Source organism: Protomyctophum parallelum (genome assembly GCF_964188405.1).
Source record: "Protomyctophum parallelum genome assembly, chromosome: 6".
Lineage (NCBI taxonomy): Eukaryota > Metazoa > Chordata > Actinopteri > Myctophiformes > Myctophidae > Protomyctophum > Protomyctophum parallelum.
The window spans coordinates 38,647,441-38,663,251 of NC_139701.1; the positions used below are offsets into that span (position 1 = coordinate 38,647,441).

The following is a 15,811-nucleotide window of genomic DNA, read 5'->3' on the forward strand; positions in this document are numbered from 1 at the left end:
TTCTTTTAAATAATGCTTTATTTAAACAACAAATTTAGACCTTTAGAACACCTGAAAATCAAGAGAACAAGGGCTCAGTGCATTCATAATGCCACCAACACTGAATAGAGGACCAAAAGAAAACAGTAATGTTAATGGACGGCTAGCTTTCTACTCCACCTCGAACTATAATAAAAAGAACACAGGTCTAGAGAAGTAGTAGTTTGTTGAGCATCCGTGAAGTCTACAGTACTTGCAGTACTCCAGAATAATGTAAAGGATGGCAACATTTCTGTCTACTCACCGTCTCACTTGTACAGTTCAGAAACCTGCCTACAGATAACATTAATGGGCATTCCAAGACAATAGAAACTACAGCATTTCTCTTCCTGAAAAGTTACCATGCTGAAATGGAAGACTTTGTACTTTCAAAACATAATAATCAAATAGAAATGTCATTGGTGGACAGGTTTGACTGTCCAAAGCCCTCAGAGACAGTGAGTGTGATGCAAGTAAATAGAAATGGAACCATCTTATGAGCAAGGACCAATTACATGAAGATGAGTTGAAAACAGTTATCAAAATTAGCTGCAAGCATAATGAGGTTGGCATTATGTTGACTGATAGAGAGGGGCAGGACAAAGGCGGCATATAAAAGTGCAGTACATTTAACCATATTGTTATTTTCTTTAATGAATTCAACCTGTTCAAGTATTCTTGAGAAAATAGGGAAAGATACATATTTATATAAATGACACAGGGCCTAACTGTACAAGCCAGATCTCACAAACAGCAACTACTCCAGTAGGCTCTCAAATGAGTAAATACACGCACTGAATCAATGGGAACTAAAGGAGGACCTGCAGCCATTCACTTTTCTGACTTACTCTTGCCAGACAACAGTTTTGTATTCAAATTGTTTGTCATTAAATTAGACGTGCCAGTCGTCACATTCGTTGGGCATATATATTTTGATATTCTCTCTGTTCAACCCAAGCTGTCCCGAGAGCAGTGCCATAAAGTCACCTAATCCTCGACTCGAATAATCCATAAGAAACAATACCCGACAGAATTCCCAACCTCAACAAAAAAGATTATAACATTTGAAGAAAATCTGTCATTAACGGTTTCATATAATCAGATACTTGGATTTTGCAGGTAAGATGTCTCCTGACACTGAAAGAGTTGAGAGGGACAAGGCATAATACTGCGAAGATGCCGTGACGCTTCACTGCGTGTACACTTCTGTAACTTGATTGACAGTTTCTTGTTAGAACAAACCTTGATTTTGTCTGCACATAATGAATCCCAGGAATGGAGAAGTGAAGGGGCAGTGGTAAGAAAAAGTCAGGATGGCCAATGGACAGGAGGAAGAACAGTCCTTTCTTTAGGCTGTGGCAATTGTAGGAGCGGGGTTAGTCAGGGGGAGAGCAGCGTTGTCTGAGGCAGTGACTTCCATCTTGTCTGAGGCCTCTCCCTCTGTGGTGGAGGAGGTGCTGGGGTTGCTGGAGGAGGTGTTCCCTTTACATGAACCTGTGGTGTTAAAAGTTCACTTTTAGATCTCAGTTACACATATTATCAAACAGGCCTTAGATTTCTAGGTTCATAGTTGATTCCCTGCACATAGCTTTGCTTTTTCAATATGACCCAAAATCTGCATTTAAAGACAAGCATATACCTGTATAGCCAACAGTTAACACTGTAATATACTACATCACTCAGTATCCATGACTAGAAATTTAGTGCATATTCTGCATTCACACATTCTTGCCGTGTGGCCCGTGTCGCCATCTAGAACCAATTGTGTCTGTATGTAGTACTATGTACTAGAGCTCTTCACCGGGTCACCCGACTCTGAAAATACCCGAGTTGACCCGAGACCCGGGTCGGAGTCGTGTTTTTAACGTAATCACTCGGGCAGGGTCGGAATCGGACGTATCCCCCTCGGATCTCAGGTCTGTCACATTATGTGTAATATCCGAGTGGATCCGAGAAGACCCCGTAGGCCCTTTCTGAAACCAGTCCCTTGACTTGAAGTGCTCACGGGAGGTTCCCTCGTTAGGAAGTGCCCCTCCAGCTGAATCAAGTTCCCTTGATTAGGGTGCTGGGTATAAAAAACTGTTGAAATACACTCGCCCTCCTTGTGCAGCAACAGGAAACAGACACCATGCAATTGTGTTACCTGTTATTTTGTTTGTACAGTTATATTGCATTGCATCGTGTATGTTTGTGTGACATGTGGATTTCATTAATATGGAAAAAGGAAATACAGCGTGACTGTCAAAAATGACATGTCATTATATATTGCATTTGCTACCCATATAGCATTTGCTATATGGGTCAGAAATGGCCATGCTATTTCTACTATGCTACAATGAGTCTACAAGTGATATTATACCACCAGGTCCACCAATGCAACAGCATAGGTGACTGAATTATCTGTATTGGTTTCATTCTTTAACTCGTATTGGGATCATGTTAGTGTGCATTTATGTGTCCATTATAACAGAGCGTAGAGAAAGTACTGCCGTACCGTTTTCCAAACATTAAAATCGTTTAATGTGACATTTGTTTCTTCCTCATTTCTGGAGGTTCAACTCACCGCTCTGTGTGGAGACAACAATACAATCATCCTCATCGCCATCCTCAGTGTCGGCCTGGAAACCATCCGTCTCCATAGCCTAGGAGACCATTAACATTCAGTCATAGGCAATTATATGCATGCCTGCCTCTCCTGGCTTACAGTTGAGAATAGGTCATATTTTAATAATGCATGTTCAAAACAGTCATAAGTAGTAAAATTCACAGATTTTTTTTAGTAATACTGTGACACTAGAGGTTCCAGTAATGGGCAGCTTGTTACCTCGCCCAAAATATTTTTATAGATCATTGTCACTTTGGAATAACGTGCCTACATGTTGCATTTACAGTAAATTTTCGTTTAAAAAGCATCTAAAATTCCATTTGATACAGTGAAGTGTTGCGTTGTTTATTTTGCCCTTTTTTCCGCTCTCACTTGTAATTTTAGCAATTTCTATTTGCTTTTATCCAAACTAATGAGTGTTGAATACGGACGTCTTAACAATTGTGTACTGGAATGTTTATTCTTATGTGGACCCCAGGAAGACTAGCTGGTTGCTATGGCACCGGCTAATGGGGATCCTTAATCAAATCAATTAAACTGGCCCTAGCAAACAAAACACATGCCTCCGCTGATACAAAAAGCCGGCATCTACTTCTGTGCACATGACATTGAGGAGTTTCACTTGTAGACCAGAACACACACAGAGGAACGAGCCATTAACAGCTCCACTCCGGAAAAGGCACATAGGCTAGGGCTCGAGTCGAGACATTAAGTGATCCGTTTGAATGGAGGACATTGTTATTAACCCATTTAGACCGGAGGATGATTCTAAAAACACCTTCTAAATCCTGACCTATGTTTTCTGAAAAACACCAAATATTTATTCAAAACATCAAAAGTGAACAAAATCATAGTCGTGTGAAGTGAGGGGAGCCTTTGGGAGCATGCACAAAGTCAGACCATAGGCTTGGCTGCCACATAACGGCACGTGGGGGCACAAACAAAGCCAGGCCTTGGAGGGGCTAGCGAGTGGTGCAGGACAGATACGGGGCTTAACGCAACCCAAGGTGAGTGGAAAAGTGTTGATATGGACATCTCTGATGTCATTACTATATGGCCATATATGGAGACTCGCACTGCTATAGACAGACACACTCAGTCAAATGTTGGAGTGGCTTACACCACTCAAAAACAATGTTGCTATATTGTACATGGCAAACATTGTGAAAATAGTCATTGTGAGCTTGTAGATCGGCTACATTTACAATATTCATCTGTGGAAAAGAGTCAAACAAAATGTACTGCCTCAAGTGCAGTACATTTTGCTGGTCAGGGTGGGGGGGTCCCATTTCAAATATGAATGTCTTAATGAGGGAGGGAGGGTGGGTCATGGCCTTAAAAGGTTGAGAACTGCTGCTCTATAACAATGTGGTGGATATAATTTACAAGGACTACTAGGCGACTAGACAAAGGCGATTAACACAAGGTAGCATTATCCTTTCCTACCTGCTCGCGGTCCGTAGTACACTTCTTCATGAACTTGGTGATGGACATGCTGCCCACACTCTTCCTCTTGGAGGAAGACGGCATGGTGGACGAGGCCTGGGGTGTGGTGGGGGAGTTTCCATGCGAGCCCGTCGCTGCATGGGGATCTTCCCGGAGCTCTTCCCGAGCCCCCGAGGTGAGGTAGTTCCACTGGCAGGGCACTGGGAGAGTCTCTTGGTCATAACGGGCCAGGACCTCTGCATGCACGTACCAGCAGCGGAATCTGTGAGTAGAGCGCTTCTCATAGACAGAATTGCTCTGTATGAGGCGCTTCAGGCGTAGTCTGGTGGAGGGAGGGATGGACGGGTAAAGGTAAATGAATAATGTATTTTAGCATGTGCTCTCACAAACAAACCTTTTAGATATAAGGAGCATGTCTGATATCAGTTGTATTAGTCCGGCAGCCGACAGGCTTCTTTTGTTTAAAGCGGGACATCTGTTATAAAGTCTTTTTTATGGCCTAAAATATTGTCTATATACATACATTGATGAATCCACTTGCTGACCGGCTGTTAGTATTGGGCAATCCTTTTTATAGGGGTTTCTTGTGACCCTACCATTAACATCCTATGGCTGGCAAAAATGTCAGATTTTCCTTTTGCTTTAAGTAGCATGTGACATGTCAAACTAGGGGTTTTTCATGATTCTGAATCCATTCCAAGCATTAGTTTTGCACAAAATACACTCCTTGGGCTAAAAGCAGCCATAGCCACTTGCCCAAATGTGCCCAAAATTAGCTGACCTCATCACATTTGTCATGATGTATTATGGCCGTTTCTTTTGGGGGGGGGGGGGCGCTATCCCCTCCTATATCCAGCTTTGTGTGTTTGTCTAAACACAAACATTGAATGCCATTGACAATGGCCAGCTTTGAGTTTGTGTAAATACAAACATTGAAGACAAAAGTGAGGACGCAAATTGTGATTGGCCACAATGATGTGATGTATGATAAGAGCGCACCTCACTTCACACAGGTGTGATTTTTCTTTTTTATATTTCATTTTGAGGGGCACTAGCCCCTCCTATATACAGCTTTAAAGTTTATTTTTCAACAATGCTTGTTTAAGAAAACGCCAGACAATAAAGAGAAATCGAATGTTTGTTTTGAGGACTAAAAACATTGGCACCTGTTGCTTAAACAAACATTATGTTGTAAGATGATAAGAGCACCCCTCACTTCACACGGGTGTGATTTTTTCATACTAGACTGATGCAAGCCGAAATGCATGCACCATTCGGATATTGCAATACCCATTGTAGTCTTAAAGGAGAATTCCATACTAGAAGGCTTTCTTACCTTTATTTGTAGTTGCTACGTCCCCACTAAAGAGGTCCAGGTGTTATTTGTTGCAAAAGCGCATTATTGGCCATTTCCCCTACCATAAGCCCTCAATGAATTGCATTGAATTGAATGGGGCTATAGGGTGTTGTGCTAATTCGCTTATTTCCATCACTCACTTTTTTTTGTATATATCCTCTCTTCATAATGTAAATAGTATACCAAATTACCAAGTGGCACACTTTACTACTTATTTTGATGGAAATAAGCGAATTAGCACAAAAACCCAACCCCCATCGAGGGCATAGGGGAAATAGCCAATAATGCACTTTTGCACAAAAATAACACCTGGACCTCTTTGGTGGGGACGTAAGAACTACAAATAAGGTAAGAAAGCCTTCTAGTATGGCATTCTCCTTTAAAAGCATTGTTAACTTCAACAGCTTGCAGTTAACAGATGTTTGTGTATGGTATTATCAGGGCACAAATGAAAGCAGTTTTTTCACCTGGATGGGATGTCAGCAGAGCTGAGAGGGCTGGAGATGTTGGGAGGCGATGGTGATGATGATTCTGATGAAGACTGCTGGCGACAGAACTCCTGGAACTCTGTGATGATCACCTTATTGCTGTTGAAGTTGCCATGAAGCAGAGGCAGCAGTTGACGGACCACTACACCAGATGGAAAGAAAGAAGGCCATGTCTAAAATAACTGACTGAACAAACAAGAGCTTCAGAAATGTTGTTGGGGGGGGGGGGGGGGGGGGATCAAATGAGTTGTGAATGAGATTCGGGAATACCCCTGGAATACCCCTTTCTGAAAGTATTTTCGTCTTAAATAAGTGTGGGCATGATTAAAAACCTAGACGGCTAAACATCACTTCACTGCTCCTGCTGGTTTGCACTGCATGTTTTGTATATTCACTTTTTAATTCATATTGATAGATCTGTTGGATTGTCTGCACAGCAGCATGGTCTGTTCCAGTCATAGCTGGTTGCAGCAACCACCCGGTTGGTTTAGGCCAGGGTGTTTACACTACAAGCTTAAACCATTCTAATCCTGTTGGCACAGTAAATGCCAAACAATATTGCACACAGCTTAGAACTGGTTCTTGTAATTTATGTGAATGCATAGGCTACATGGTTATATTCCTGTCAGCCTAACTTGCAGGACCATATATAAATTAAATGGGAACACACAAAGCAAGGGCAGGGTCTACAAACTAGGATTTGCTTCTTACATCCAGGTAGAGCACAACACGGTAGGAGATGTTTTATATAGAGATATGTAGCTTGGACAGCACAAGGTCATCTCTTGGTGTAGATGAGGTGTCATACTCACTCAGTACTCACTAGAGTTTTTCCAATACCGGCAAGTATGCCAGTCTATGATATTTTGGATGACATATTTGTTGTGTTTATATACTATGCACAAAATGGGTCAATTTGGTTCCATTTGTACACACTCAGTTAATGTTCATTGGTATTGACCAATAGTATATGCAGGTTATATCGGAATCAAGAAGGAAAAATGTCATGGGTACATCTGGAATACTCACATTGCTCGTCACCCTGGCGTTTGGATGCAGCCTGCTCCGGGCTGGGGGTGGTGTCTACTTTGGGTAAAGGCTCTATCAGACACATAGCATAGGACTGGAAGAACTCTACAGCAGACCCATCGCTCTGGCCCTCCCAGACACAGCCCCTCACCACCGCCTCCAGCACCTTCATCTTCTTCTTACAGGACATGAGCTCATCCCACTCTCTCGCTTTCAGCTTCTGGCGCACTTTCTGTTTCTCCAGGTCCCCAGCACCCTCCTGAGAACCACAAAGGCAGATGGTAAGCATAGACAAACTGAATAGAATGGTTACCTTTGGTTATTTAGGGGATTGTGTGTTTCAAATTGTTTATAATGGGAGCGTCGTGTTTTTTAGTGGAGCACCTTGCGTTTTCAGCTAGGGAAATAATGCTTTCTTGGACACAGCCCCACATGACCTAAATTGTATTCCTGGTCAAGAGACTGACTTTTTATTACATCCGTGTGACCCAATTGGTCACCATAAATTGGACAGCTTATTTAAAAGACTTACTTTGTAAAAGAAATGTCTACCATTGACCAACATTTTTTTTTGCAATTGAAGCCAGCCTTTTTGCTTCTACTGCTTCGGCCGATGTTACATTATTTTTGAAGAAGGAAGAAGTCTGCACACCGTTTTAAAAGCTCCCCAAAAGAACTTTATTTACCAGAGCTGAAAAAACACACGACGTTTCGGCCTCTGTGGCCTTCGTCAGGTATACTGAATAGCAGCGCATAAAACGGGTATATATACTGTATATACGTATGAAGGTCGTGTTTTTCCGCTCTGGTAAATAACGTTTTTTGGGCGAGCTTTTAAAACGGTGTGCAGACTTCTTACTTCTTCTAATACAGTAACAGTTTATTCTTTTGTTCGAGCACCCATTGAATTACCTGGGATGTGTGTGCTCTGTGCACTTACGTTATTTTTTTAATACATCGGCATTTCAATATATCAATATTCAAAACAGACCGATGTGAACAACCGATGATTGCTTGCTTGCTTCCGTCTAGCTGCTGCAGTAAGGCGTGCGTTTGTGTTAATTATGCCAATTACTGCATTTTGTTATGACTGCAGTGCTTCTAAAATGGTAAATGGTGCATTTATAGATATTTAGAACTATGGTATGTTTGGTGTGCCATACCATCGTACGACGAAGTATACACTAGACTTTTAAATTGCCTTATGTCTGCTTAAAACATATTTGGAAAGCCAAAGTGTTGTTTAATTATAGGCAAATCAACACAACAGAAAATTATTGATAGTGGGATTGATAAGGAATCAATATTTAATAATTAAACATGGATAGAAAATGTTCCCTAAATCTGGGTTATTGGTGCCTTTTTGTTAATGATGCATCATTAACAAAACCGATATCATGTGTATATATATAAAAAATAAAATAAATTAGTGTATGTATATGTGTATATATATATATATATATATATATACACACTATATATATTTTTTTTTATATATATATATATATATATACACATGATATCGGTTTGGCTAATAACAGTTATCGGCCATAACAACTATTATATCGGTTATGGATATCGGGCAGAAACGTCACATCACTGCATTCCTGTGTGGAGCCCCATTCATTCGTACCTCTTCCTCTAGTGCCCCCTCTCCATCCGAAAGGTAACCATGCGGTACAAAGAAACCATCATCATCGTCATCATCGTTGGCAGCATTGTTGGCACCTCCCTCCTCCTCATCCTCCTGCAAAAAAAAGGTAAATCAAGCATTATTAGTTGTCATTACAAACACATCCATGCCTTGGTTGTCCCACACGAGCCGCCAGTGTCTCGTAAATCATGTTTCGGGGTGAGCGTTCGGCACTTATCAAATCCGGGACTTACCAAAACACATGACAGGCACACATAACATGTGTTTAGCAGACTGCAGTGGCTTGTCTTGGACAACCAGGGCATGGACTTTTGACGCAACAAATAGCGTAAAAGCAATATACTTATGGGCTCCGTTCTACACTATGAGGGCTGTTGGGTTCTGCTGGGGAAACTAGACGACAGAGGGCATTTCTGCTAAATAGACCCCATGGCAAGTCATTTGGAATCAATATATGGCAAGTAGGAAAATAAGCCTATATGTTATAATAGTCTGGGGTTGTCCTTTAATAAGAATCCAAGGCACTCCGTTCAGTTGAGTTTAAAAAGCCTTTATCTTGTCATGGCTTGGCAAAGGTGACCAACGTGTTTCGGCTCAGGGGCCTTTATCAAGGTCCAATGGAAAATGCAGCATGATCCAAGGAATCTAGCACTGCCGATTAGCCGTTCAGAGACTTGCACACAGACGGACAGGGTTGAAAACATAATCTCCAGCCGGGGGAAGATAACCAAATTACTTTACTTTCTCATTTTTATGTGAATATGTGACAGTGACAGACTCACCCCTTCACTATGTGACAGAGACTCGCCAGGCTCCTCTTCTTCCCATTCTTCATCACTGTCCACCTCATAGTCCAACAGGGTCTGTGGTGGAATCAATGGAATGGACACTGGTATTAGCCAACAACGCGTTTTATCTTTAATGACTGATATACTTTTATACAGTTTAGACATAGTAATGTATGCATCTTGCACATATTGTAGATTGAAAGGTTTTCTATACGTGTACATGCCTTCAGTGTTTACCACGTAAATAGCTAACACGGATGTAATGCTAAAATGTGAGAAAAATATAGTATACTCGTTAACTAAATTAAGGGCATCCATTTGACATACAAACAGCTATATTAATGCCTATTTTGTGAGGGTGCTGACAAACATGCAACTTTGTCTTGTCCAGCCTTACCTTGTCCTGTCTGAGCGGGCAACGAGGCGAGATGTGCGCACTCTTCTTGCTCCAGGTGCCCCAATAGGCTGGTCGGTGGTTCTCACGGAACTTTAGCAGCTTCATAGGGCCATAGTGTTTACGATCCGGAACACCATCTGTGTTAGTTCCCTCCACCACCACCACACAATTGCTGGGGGAAAAAAAGATATTCATTGTCAAGTTGACAACGAATGTGAGAGAGTGCAAGCAAGACAGGAGTCCACTGTGATGCAGTAGCATAATTATTCATTAAATAGCACCATTACGAATTTAACTACATTTCTCAGTAGCAAGTTGGTAAAGAGTCAACGTTTTCTGCATCAAATAGTAACAATGCTCTTTCATTGATCGAGTAGATCAGACAGTGGCGTCCACAAACCAAGCATATGAAGCTGATGTGGAGCAGAAGTTTCTGCTACATTCTAAAATAAAACTGCTAGGCTATTATGGGAATAGACAAGCAAGCGTGTGAACGGCTCTTTAGAGTAGGAAAAAGAAAGATCAGGATCCAGCCCGACCACCTCATCCTCTAGTGAAGTGGAAACGTTGATATGAAGAGATAGATCATTTCACATTTAAGATTCTCCAAGGCAAAGCAGAACATAATTCTAATTATTAGAAAGACAATACTGGCAGGTGGCAGGGACAGGTAGACAAAACAGGAAAGGGTGCACACCAGTGTTGGTGAGGTGAGGTGGCAGGGACAGACCTTACAGCCAGTGTTATCGCCACCATCTCACCTGAGGTAGTCTCTCCGTCTGGGTTTGGTTGGTCCGGGACGACTGTTTTTTCCCCGGATCCATTCCCTAAGTCCATCCAGGTCCTCACCGGGTTTTAACAGGTACTGGTCTAGCTCTTCCAGAACAGAGTCCTCACACTGGACGCGGCACAGAGGTGCCAGGCACATGTTGTCCTTGAGCTCAAACGGAGCAAACTTCCCACAGGCAGATGAAAGGGTCTTGTAGAAAAAGAGCACAGAAATGGTTTGAGTGGTTCCATGTTGTGCCAATTGAAAATGTTCTGCACTGCTGAACTATGTAGAGATGAAGAACATTCTAAACGACTGACTATTAAACACTGGTGAGAGATGGTCGTCAAAATGTTGTGACAGATTTGTGCTCAGAGGATATTAACCACAAGCAACACAGCATCATTTACTTTACAATACTTTACAACGCCAGGTCTGTGGACGCGGTTGTCGAATAGAAAAGTTAACCGTGGCACATTAATGATTATATTCATGTGATGTGAGATCTACCTTTGGAGCCTGCTGAGTCTTGGGTTTCTGTAGAAACCGTGCAATCCCAGCATTCTCAAGTTTGAGACGCTAAAAGAACACAAATACAACATATATTAGCTTGTTTTACTTGCACCATACGTTGCAGTGTAACCTTACCACCATTATGTCTAAACTCACATCTTTCTCCTCTTTCAACCGTTTCTCCTCTTCCTTCTGTTTTTTCTCCTCCTCTTTCTTCCGCTTCTCTTCAAGTTTTGCCCTGTGGTGAAATTTGAGGAAAAGATTTATTTAACAAATACCAATCTGAATTTTCGGAAGGTATGTCGTCAAAATCACAAATGTGGTGTGAAAACCCAATGCCAAGCACAGAGATGTGGCAGATTATGACTCACTCTTGCTTTGATTTCCGATGCTCCTCTTTAGCTTTTAGCCTCTCTGCCTTTTCCTTCTCTTCTTTTTCTTTTTTTTCACGTTTCTCCTGCTCGTCTTTTTCCTTTTTCTCACGTTTTTCCTTTTCTCGCTCCTCTTTCAGCTTGCGAGCCTCCTCTTTCTTCTTCTCTTTCGCAGCCTTAGCCTCTTCCCTCTCGCGTTCTTTCTCCTGGCGCTGCCGATTTCTCTCCTCTTGTTCCTGTGGGCTCTGCAGTATCACAAATTAAAATCCAGTCATTTCCCATCAATGTTCAGTTATTTGTTATGCAAAAGGAAACAAATTCAAATCAGTGGAATGTGGAATGTGTGGCATACCTTGTGATAACGTGCAAGCAATCAAATACGAGCAGTACCTTAGGTAAACGAGCAGTACCGTACCTTTAGGGAACGTCTTTGCACCTTCTTCTGGTCAGCTGGTATTTTGGGAGTGGTCTTTGGCTCCTATTATGAAGGAAAAGGAAAAGAATCAGACAATTATTCTGAAAACCTAACCTACAGTCATTCATAATAGTGACATGCTTTGCTTCATTGATTCCAATACACAAACAGGACTTTGATGAGACCAAGGCCCCCCCAAGAAATTTATAAAAAAGCACCCAAAGTGAGTAGAGAGAGATGGTGGTACTCTTTAACAATCTCTCATAGACTTACTGTAGGTGAATTAATGCTGTTATTCTTTGTCTGTTCTGGTGAGCTCTCAGTTGCAGACAGAGAGCTGACAGAGGAGGTAGACAACATGGACGTGTTCCCCAGACTGGACACGTCAGCCTTTACAGACTCCTCATCCTGCTCCTCTTCCTCACTTTCAGATTCCTGAGTGGTGTCTAGCAGAGAGGCAGACCCAGTCTCCTCTTTAACATCCGACACCTCTTCTGCGTCTTCATCTTGTTCTGATTTGTTCACTTTGCAGTCTGAAGCTCCTCTCTTTGGAGTATGACTTTTGCTACTGGGTAATTCAGTGGAGGCAGGTTTGTCTTTACTTGGATGCCGGCCTTTTGCTGGGAGGCAGGAGGAGGCAGAGACAGGTGCGGCAGGGAGTTTTACGGGAGAGTCATCTCCTGTGAGATCCACAACTGTAGGAGATGGGCTGCTGCGTCGCATGAAGCCATCGAGGGGTCCACGGCCGTTGACTAGTGCGGGTCCATGACGCACAGGTAGCAGGGAGGGCTCCGCCTCGTTCTCCCCATCAGAGACACTTGATCCGGGGCCAGGGGCAGGGCGGGCTCTTTTATGCTCCTGGCTCTCCTTCGGTTCAGGGTTCAGGCGCTTGAACGGGAGACGAGCTGAGAACAGAGTACAGGAAACACAGTGACCATGTACCACAACACAGATAATAAGCATTCTTTGTGCATTTGCCTTTCTAACCATTGACAGGTTCAGTTTTCTTGACAGCCTGTGCCGAGTTTAACACAGACGTGTTTCTTTTGATCTAATCGAGAATGTGCAAAATGATTATGAACCTCATCTCCAGTATTTGTCATTGTACCTGTCATATTGTAATTATATCATGAGCAACACGCATATAGGAATGTGCTGGGCTCGGAATCTTGTCCATTGAAAGGCAAGAATGTTTTCCATACCATTATTCGTTTGTTTGTTTTAGCAGTGCATGTTCATTTTAACATGTAGCACCTCGGACACACTGGGGGGTTGAGGATCCATGCTCGCAGAATGAGGTTTCAGTGGGTGGATAAGTATAATCTTTTGTTTTGTTAAATAGACTACCCAAAACAGTTGTGAGAGATAGCATGAACTGAAAGTGGCTGTTCTACAGATACATAATGGTTATCGTCTATAAAATTAAATGAAATTAATTTTGTGCACACTGGTGTCGCAGACCACCAAATGGTCCACAGACCCATAGTTATCTGGTCATGGAGCTATAACCATGTTGTTCAGGAAAAGGTTCAAGTTTGATACAATTATTCTACAATAAAGAACTTGTTAATTCAAACAATTCAAATAAAGTAAATACACCCATACAGAGTAAACATCTTGCAGTCAACTATTTGGTTACATAGCTAATATTTATATGACTAATGGATGATAATTTTAGCATGCAATAGAAGATGCAATAGAAGATCATAAGTATATGTACCTTGGTTGGTATAAAATATATACCAACCAAGGAGTATACCCCATACTGTGTCAAATAGAATAAATGGATCAATAGCAAATAAAACACAGTAAATCATTCAGAAATGTAGGAAAATGTTTACATGAATAGTTTGAATACATACATTTGATACAATTATGTTGGCGCACTAAAGAACCTTCCATAAGCACTGTACCACTTTAGTATAGCAAGACTTATGGTTTGAACATAATGACAACAACAATCATAATCTAGACGGATAACATACTGTACATTGCAAAATGGCCATGCAAAAGTGTAAAGAGTCAAAGACATAATGTCTCCTTACCTTGAACAAGCTGCTTCTTATTGGATTTGCAGTCTGTGCCTGCATGTGGATAGGACATAAGTAAGATTAAACTTTGTACCAAATCATGATCCTCAAAATGTGTGCGCGGTGTGATTGAACATAAAGAGACAGCTGCAGTAAAGGAAAAGCTTCATGTGGTTATAATTAACTACAGTAGATTCTGGCTTTTGTTTAGATTGTGTATTTGTAAGGTTGTTAACCCCCCCCCCCCCACACACACACACACACACACACTTTTCACCATACTGTACATTGTTTTTCCCTTTTTTACTTTCTTTGATGATTTCATGTTTGTTTTTTTTATTATATAGAAGTGTATATTTGTGAGTCTCTAAATGTTCTGATAATTGAAAATGGTGAACCCTGTTGTAAACAAGTGTATTGCTTTATCATGGTTCGTCCACAAGTAACAGTTTTTGTATGTTACAAATAGTCACATACTACTATCCTCAAGATCCAGTCAACTCGACCTTGCATTGGTTCTAAAGTGGATTCCAGGAACTCACTGGGTAGTGGGTTCCCTTGGGGTAGTCTAAAATGGAGCCTTAAAAGTCTGTAACTCTGACAAATGTATAAATGGCACCAAATGGACCCGTTCAGAGTTAAGGGGAAACCTTGACATGTAAACGTTTGAGAATCATTGCTTTATTATATACCGTAAATACAAGCATCGTGATCACATGCATGGTTGGTCAACTTTTAGAACCACAACTGTGGCTGTGTTTGGTTTGCTCAGCAGCCTCTCCCGCCATTCGGTGTCCACAGGTCGGTAGCGGGGCACCAGGCCCGGCTGTGCCCGCAGCACGGACACCTTGGTGCCGTCAAGAGAAAGGTGGCCAACCGTCTAACACCGGTCCAACAACAGCACAAGTCCAGCAACTCGCAAATAAAAGAAAACGTGCCGCAGTTATATAGATTCACTAACCACTGAAAATAACCGATAGTGTCCCGTTAATAGAGCAACATTTAAGAACAAAACTGATTTGACGTTAGATGCTCTCACACAAACACATACTGCGGCGTTAGCTTGTCTGCTAGCATAGCAGCCTTCCAACCATACAGTGAACTTGGGTAGATAGCGGTAGCTAACCATACCAAAAGTTAAAAATAATGATTAAAATTATTGCTGTAAAGAGAATGCTGCATAATATTCGCAATGATACTTATGTTATCAACGCTATATTCAACTTGATGCTGATGTTAAACATACATAGTTGAATCTATGTTCAAACGAAGTCGACATGACAAGACAATGTAGTAAAGTTAGCAAATAAAACTAGCCATAACCCCGAGTTAATAACACATACGTTTACATTTAGTTAACAAGCGAGAAAATGTCGCTGAAAAAGAAGAAGACAAACAAGGGAGGCGAAGTGAATGAGAATAACAAATGATGAGAAGTCACGTCAGTGACAGCTCAGACTGGGACTTTTGTTTGTCTTCACACTTAAGACAAAGAACAATACTACCAAAATAAATATGAATGTTTACTTTTTACACATTATTATTAGAGCTGGCCGCATCATAGCGTGTTAGCCTTTGAGTTAGCATTAGCAGCAAACACACTCACCTCTCCGGCGTGGGGTGGAAGAAGCCATGCCGTTCAGGGTCTGTGTATCCGCCGCCAACATCACCACCACTGCCCGAGGCTTTCCTAGGCTTGTGTCGAGACCCGGGACCACGTCCACAACAAACAGTGGCTGACGTCTTATTAAAATAAAAAGTCACCCCCAAATAACGACCTCGCTGTTTGGAAGGAAATACGAGTGTCCTTTCTATTGTGTTTTATGTCAATAAGTGAAGAAAAGTTTGGTTTGTTCCCTCCACATCTCCCCTGGATTCCTCCCCCGCTCCCGCTGCCTGCCTCTCCAAGTCCTCGGCGCGCTCCTCACTCA

At 41.9% G+C, this 15,811-nt stretch overlaps 1 protein-coding gene across 1 annotated transcript; it reads right to left on the reverse strand.

Annotated features, from left to right (window-relative positions):
• Positions 1-5: 5 nt before the first annotated feature.
• On the reverse strand, positions 6-15,783 carry chaf1a (chromatin assembly factor 1, subunit A (p150)). Its single transcript, XM_083767345.1, has 16 exons — positions 15,487-15,783; positions 13,896-13,934; positions 12,124-12,755; positions 11,851-11,913; positions 11,436-11,680; positions 11,221-11,302; positions 11,062-11,130; positions 10,544-10,761; positions 9,783-9,954; positions 9,380-9,460; positions 8,577-8,690; positions 6,944-7,202; positions 5,894-6,056; positions 4,070-4,391; positions 2,582-2,660; positions 6-1,512 (listed from the first exon to the last, which is right to left on the reverse strand). Exons 1-16 carry the CDS (start codon positions 15,545-15,547, stop codon positions 1,367-1,369), a joined length of 2,745 nt encoding a protein of 914 aa, XP_083623471.1. The 5' UTR covers positions 15,548-15,783; the 3' UTR covers positions 6-1,366.
• Positions 15,784-15,811: the final 28 nt, after the last annotated feature.